The sequence below is a fragment of the Pogona vitticeps genome, chromosome 6, assembly GCF_051106095.1.
Source record: "Pogona vitticeps strain Pit_001003342236 chromosome 6, PviZW2.1, whole genome shotgun sequence".
NCBI lineage: Eukaryota > Metazoa > Chordata > Lepidosauria > Squamata > Agamidae > Pogona > Pogona vitticeps.
Window position 1 is genome coordinate 94,334,589 of NC_135788.1, and position 6,948 is coordinate 94,341,536.

Here is a 6,948-nt window from a genome sequence, read left to right on the forward strand (position 1 = left end):
TGTTCTGTAAGCCATAGGTATTGTTTAATAGAAATTCAGAATACAAGTATTTTCATGAGCACATACTATTAACATAGATTAAGGCTGTATGAAAAAGAACTTGAGAAGTTCAAGTGCATCAGACTGTGCTGTAAGACTTTTCAGAAGCCATTTTTTCCGAACAACCTCCTCCCCAAGACACTTCTTCACACTTCATACCCAAATGTACAGCAAAAAAAAAAACATAACCTGAACCATAGGGCTTTTTACCTCCAAATCAATCATGTCACGGGGAAATGGTACCTCTGGATTCTCACCAGTGTCTGTGATAGGAATATTGGCCTTTTTAATTTCTTTTTCCACAAACCCTGAACAGAAAAAAAGTTATGAAGGAACATGAAGTAAAGCAGGACATAAAGGATACAGCAAGAAAACACAAGGATACCAAATATTTCCAAATCCAACAACTGAGTCTTTGCTGCCTTGCTACTCCAATCGATGTACAAATCCCCATTATCGGGTATCTTCTCATATTTTAAAAGCAGAAAATACAATTAACAAGTTTAGCATACATGAAAAAGGGGAATACTGCATAAGCTCCATGCAGTTTCATGAGATTTTCTTCATATGTGAATCACATTTCTGAAACCTGGCTCAGTTTTTTCACAATGGCTTCACAAGTCATGGTTGAAATCTATTTTTATTTCTATATTGTCTACCAACTGTGCAGTTAACTGCCATATGGATGGGATTATATTCTACTTTTATATAGGAATGGTATGTTGTACATTATCTACCACAGAAAAAGAAAACTGGAGAGAGATTTAAATGAGGCACCAGCTGATTTAGTCTTATATATTTATGCAAAAACAACAACAAAAGACATACTGAGTTTCCTGTCCATTTCTTCACACCTTCGGACTTCATTAACAAATTTACGCTGGAATACATTCACATCTGGGTTTAGCTGCAAATAAAAATGCATAATTATTATAACATACAGATATATGCAGGAAAATATTGAAAGATAGTTGTTGCCTCTCTTTTTATCATTAGATAAACTGCTTCAGACACATGGAAAGTTAATGGAAAAGGGAAAGTAAGCAACAGGCAATGTGTAGCCTGCATAATTAACTTGTAAACTGCCCAGAGAGTGCTTGAAGCGCTATGGGGCGGTATATAAGCAGCAGACTTTGCTTTACTTTGCTTTATCCAGTATATGCCAGAGTCATGACTAAAAACAACATTTAGCATCAAGAGGATTTTCAATTGCATCACAAGGAAATCCACTTTCTTTTGAATGTAATTGTCACAGCACTGTACTGATAAACAGAAGAAGGCACGTACATCTCGAAACTGGACCTTTCCAAGTTCTCCCAATTCACTGACACAGCAGTACGCTGCTTCAGACTGAAGAAAAAGCTGGGCAAGGGTCATTTCTTCACTCCGGAAGAGCTCCCCCATAGTGAAAGAGAACAGCCAGCTAAATTAGGGTGAGAATCTTCTTATGCCTTAAAGTAAAAAGGAGAGACTCTTCAAAAAGAGGCATACGATATAGGTTCACTTATGCCCTCCTCCCTTTCCTGACATTATCAGGAACATAGACTGATACTGTCAAGTCTTACAAGGTGATTAAGAACCAAGGTCAGAACACATCAGATTGTTACCCTGTTTCCCCAAAAATAAGACCTAACCTGAAAATACTGTAAGCCCTAGTATGATTTTTCAGGATGCTCGTAATATAAGCTCTACCCCAAAAATAAGCCCCAGTTAAGTGAAACCCCATCCCCTATTATTGTGCGGCATCCAGAAGAAGTTAACATTCCTCTGTTTGAATAAATGTAGATTGTTGTACATGAAAAAAATAAACCATCCCCTGAAAAGAAGCCCTAATGCGTTTTATGGAGCAAAAATTAATATAAGACCCTGTCTTATTTTTGGGAAAACGCCGCGCTACCAAAAAAGTGTTCCAATTGCTATAATGGTTTTACCTGTGAAAAATTATTTTATAACTGTAAAGGGAAAAAAACTGCCTATATAGGACATCTGTTGATACCCCACACATCTACAACTTCTTTAATCATAGATTATACAAAGTATTACAAACTCAGAACACATCAGATCACTGTCATTAGAAAAAGGGTTCCAACATCTGTAATGGTTTTACCAGCAAAAGATTATGTCGTAACTATAAAGGGAAAAACATGTCTATATGTCAAGTCTGTGGATATATCTACAACTTCTCTAATCACAGATTATTATAAGGCTGCTCATATGCATTCATGACATCTGTGACGGCAGAACCATTTCAAGAACCATATATGTGGCACACATAACTACGTCTTACTACACAGTTGATCAGATATCAGAAAACACCATCACTTCTGAAATCTGCCTCTCAGCTCTAGGCTGAAAGCTTTACAAGCAGCTTCCCATCACATGGGCACCTAACCATCTCTGCTGGCTGCTGTCCTATAAACACAGCTAGCGGCCTATCAGCTGATAAAAAGAGTGAGAGAAGAACATTACTGTCACATAACTCTGCAGCAGATTTGGTTGACTACACAAGGACTCTGAATTCATTTTTCCCTATAGAATGCCCACTCATCCAGATGCAACAAGAACTATCTAGTGAAACATAAGTCTTGGTTTTGTGATTTCCCTAATCATACTAGCAAAAGTAAATGCATTAACAGCAGACTTAAGAAAAGCCAAAGAAGAAGGTGAAGGGTTTATCCAGGGCTCAGAAACATTTAAACCCACAATGACATTAAAATCCAGGTTAAAAAAAATCTTTTAAGGCGTGAGGCTTTTCTGGTAAGCATCCTATCCTAACACTAGAGATCTGATAAATTTATTTTGTCTTATTTCAACTTTCAATATTCTTATTTGTTTACTTATTTAAGGTATTTATATACAGTTTTTCTGTACCATTTAATACATCAATGAAGGAAATGGATTATTTCTCCCTAGATAACCTACAGACCAGTACATGCAGCCATTCAAAGTATTTGCTTAGCTAACATTTCAGACACTATATCAAAATAATTATCTTCAGATCAAAATCTGTATCTAAATATATAAAAACACCACAATGTTTCAGCAGAATGAAATGAAAATGATACACAGAAAGCAGAACCTACGGATGGACAGCAGCAGATAATTTGAAAGTCACACATGTCCCTGCATCTCCCCCCTCCCTATAAACTATACAGTATGCTAAGAGAAATCAAGAGCAGGAACTTTCAATAAAATTATTTGTTTAAAATATTTTACCCCACTTTTTTCTGTTAAAAAGGACCCAAGACAGCTTTCAACATTAAGAGGCAGAATGTAAAGTTACCAACAGTGATATAAAATACAATACTGAAAAGGTCAAACACACACCACACTAAAAACAATAAACAAAATCAACACAAAAATACATTCCAAGCTGAAAAGTACAACAAACCATTTAAAAAACCACACTGAGGTAGTATTTATTTATTTATTTAAAATATTTTAACCCCAACTCTCTCCTTAAAAATAAACCAAGATGGCTTATATCAAAAAGACAATATTTAAAAGTTAAAACAGGAAGTATACAAATATTAAAAAAGAATAAAACATTAAAAATGGTAAATAAAATCAATACCAAAACACACCCAAAAGAGAGCACAACAATCCATTTAAAAAAACCCTCTCAGACCACCAGCCATTAAGGAAAAGCCTGTCTGAAGAGAAAGGTCTTTGCCTGCTTATGGAAGGATAACAAAGATGAGGCCAGCCTAATTTCCCATGTGAAGGAGTTTCAGAGCCTGGGAGCAGCAACAGAGAAGGCCCTCTCTTGTGTCCCCACCCAGCATATATGTGAAGGTGATGGGACTGAGAAAAAAGCCTCCCCTGATGATCTTAACGCTTGGACAAGCTCATAGAACAATATGGGGTCTTTTAGAGATAGTTTGGACCCAAGTTGTTTAGGGTATAAAGGTTAAAACCAGTACTTTGAATTGTGCCCGGAAATGGACTGGCAAATCAGTGAAGCTGCTGCAACAGGGAAGTCATATGCTCCCTGTAACCAACCCCAGTTAGCAATCTGGTTACAGCATTTGGGACTCTCTAGAATTTCCAAACACTTTCCAAAGGTAGCCCCATGTAGAGTGTGCAGTATTACAATAATCCAGCTGAGGTATAACTAGGGTGTGCGTCATCATGGCCAAATCAGACCTCTAAAGAAACGGTTGCAGATGGTGCATTATCTTTAACCGTGCAAAGGCACTCCTGACCACCACCTAAATCTTGGCATCCAGGCTCAGGGCTAAATCCAGGAACACCCCAAGCTTAGTAAGTCACTAAGGAAAAGCTTGCTTGAAGAGAATGGTCTTTGCCTGCTTACAGAAGGACAGCAAAGATGGGGCCAGCTTGGCTTTGTGAGGGAGGGAATTCCAGAGTCTGAGAGCTGTAACAGAGAAGGTAGTAAAGAGGAACACTATCAGCCTATCCCTACAGTCCTGTCAACTAGATATGGGAGTATTTCAAGGACATCAGAGCATCATCAAGATTAGACCTTAAGCTAATCAACTAAACATTCTCATGAATTTTCTAGAACTGCAGAAGATGATTATTTACGTTACATAGTATTCTCTACAGAACAACACCCAATTCAAAGGCTCATCCTTATCCGGTACCCAGAAGATACCTGAGGCAAGAATCTGCTCTTCATCCTGTGTATTTCTCTGCTCCCCCAACACCCACTAAATTATATCACCTTTCCCTTGCAGAATGCTTCAAGCAAGGAAAGAAGATACACCCCTTCAGTAAGACACCCACCCACCCTTCCCTTAACTTATCAAAGCCATGTCTTCTTATCACTTCACCCACAATGCAACCAGGAAATTAATTTCATTATCAACTATTTAACTATGAAAAACAGCCACATTTTCATAGAGGCTGCTATTCCCTCCCAAACTATGCAAGGACAGTCGATTATACACTCAGGGAAGCAGAGTTAATAAATAAGGGAAAACATATTTTGCTTCACTCACAAAAAGCAAACGAATGCCTCTCCATTAATAGACGACCTTCTTGCCCAAACCACCCTGCCATCCTTTCAGGCACATATGCAACGTCCCTCGCTCACAAAAATACCTGGTAGGTAGACCCAAAACACCCTCCTGCCTTCGAAATTCCCCCGTTTGTCACAGACGCCGTCCAAGCATTTTTCCTTTCAGATATACAGTCATTCAAGCAGCACCCAATGTAATCTAATTCACTAACACGGAGAGGTCACATCCTAACCCCATTCTCGCAGTCACCTCACCTGAGACAAAGCCGCTTGCTTTCGCCTCCCCACAAAAGCCAGGCTCTGGACACACACACACAACCTGACTTGTACCCATTAAGAACGAAAAGAATGGTTGTCAAACCCATACCAGCCTTTTATAACGCAGAACAAGGGGGGGGGTCACACTCCACTCTCAGACGAATACGCATGTACCTCTGGCCTGCCTGGCGAGACAGGGCCCCGATTCCCACAATGCACTGCACATGCCCCTATTAGCCTCCTCGTCGCCCCCGCTTCGCAAAAGGGTTACCTCTGACCCCGACCTTTAAACCCACCCATACCTGCCACCTTGGAGTGAGAGGCAATATCAACTCTGATCCACCGCCAGAGCTTCCGCTAATGACGCGACAACGTCAGGACGCAGCGCCCTCCCCCTCTTCTTCCGTCCGACCAAGTTGCTTAGCAACGGCCCCCGCGCCGGCTTAGTATAGCTATAGGAGGGTTTGACGATGGCGTGATCTGCCGCCATTTTGTGGCTGGCATTCTGAGTGGAAGATGGGTTGGAGGGGACGTCGGGGTTTGTTTCCCCCGAGGCTCTGATGGCGTCACCCCACCGCCTGCGGTGTCACGCGTTGGGTTTTGTTGCTGTACTTTTGCCTTGTGATTATAGCTCGGGGGAAATTTGTTCACAGGGCGATGCTCACCTTCTCCGGTGACTGCCATATCTCAGGAAACAGCTCCTGATATTGTGTTGTTGTTTTACATGTGTAACTCACCTTTGCTGTCAAACCCTTGTACGTGATTATATTCTACAATTTATTTTCACAGCATCCCTATAAGATACGTCAGGCTGAGAACGAATTTCATAGTTGGTTGGGGAGTTGAACCTAGCTTTCCATGTGAAAAAAAAATTACTGTAATAGCATTCTGTTTGATTTTTTTTTTAATTTTCTCTATATAGAGAGGAGGAGAAACATACTACTGTATATTTGTTATAAATAATGTTGCACTCAATAGGAATAACAGCTGGAGATATTTCACCCTGTCAAATAAGAGCACACCTTTTCTGACAAAAAAAAAAGCCATTCACTGTCTTTATGTCAAGAATAATTTTTAATCTGCCTATTTAACTGAGGTATAAATAGTTTAAATTGTTAAGTGGTGAGCTGACTGACCAATACTGCTGTAGTAATTACAGCAAAAATTACAGCAAAGATTCTTTAAATATGTGTCTGTTCACTGAGCTCAGATTCTGGATTGGGATACAGCATAGGGAAAGATTTAAATCCTTCTTTACAGATTAGGCTCTTAAAATGCAATATTAAGAATATTTCCTTAACATTTTAAGAATTCCATACCATGGTTTCCTTGTAGAATTCTGTAATAAGAGAAATATCCCACCCCAAAGTTTGTAGTGGCTTTGAAAATGGAAGGGGAAATGTAATATGACATTAACCCAAGGATTGCTTAGATTTCAGGGCTATGTTATGGTTTAAGATACCAAGTAAAAAAGAGCACAGTTCCTTCCCACTATTATATCCAAGATTTCTGTCTTGTCCTCATTATAGGTGTGATCCCATGGGGAAATAGATTATATTTTGAACCTCTTGTGGAGCCATTCAGTACAATTTGTTGACAGTGTACAGGGAAATACTGTACTCTCCACCCCAACCCTGATTTGTGCCCCAGAAGGACCAACTATAGAG

At 39.5% G+C, this 6,948-nt stretch overlaps 1 protein-coding gene across 33 annotated transcripts in view; it reads right to left on the reverse strand.

Moving 5' to 3' along the window:
- Nucleotides 1-5,810, reverse strand: part of ATP6V0A1 (ATPase H+ transporting V0 subunit a1) — a 45,437-nt gene extending 39,627 nt beyond the window's left edge. For 7 of the 33 annotated variants that reach the window (XM_078377897.1, XM_078377892.1, XM_020785604.3 and 4 more), the window contains exons 1-4: nt 5,584-5,799; nt 1,327-1,490; nt 868-946; nt 250-347 (exon numbers count right to left, since the gene is read on the reverse strand). In XM_078377897.1, coding sequence (XP_078234023.1) covers nt 250-347; nt 868-946; nt 1,327-1,443 — 294 coding nt within the window. In that variant the 5' untranslated portion in view covers nt 1,444-1,490; nt 5,584-5,799. Of the gene's footprint in view, nt 1-249; nt 348-867; nt 947-1,326; nt 1,491-5,278 lie in introns of all 33 variants that reach the window. The other 26 variants (XM_078377898.1, XM_078377893.1, XM_078377883.1 and 23 more) reach the window with 9 other exon arrangements.
- Between the last annotated feature and the right edge of the window lie 1,138 nt (nt 5,811-6,948).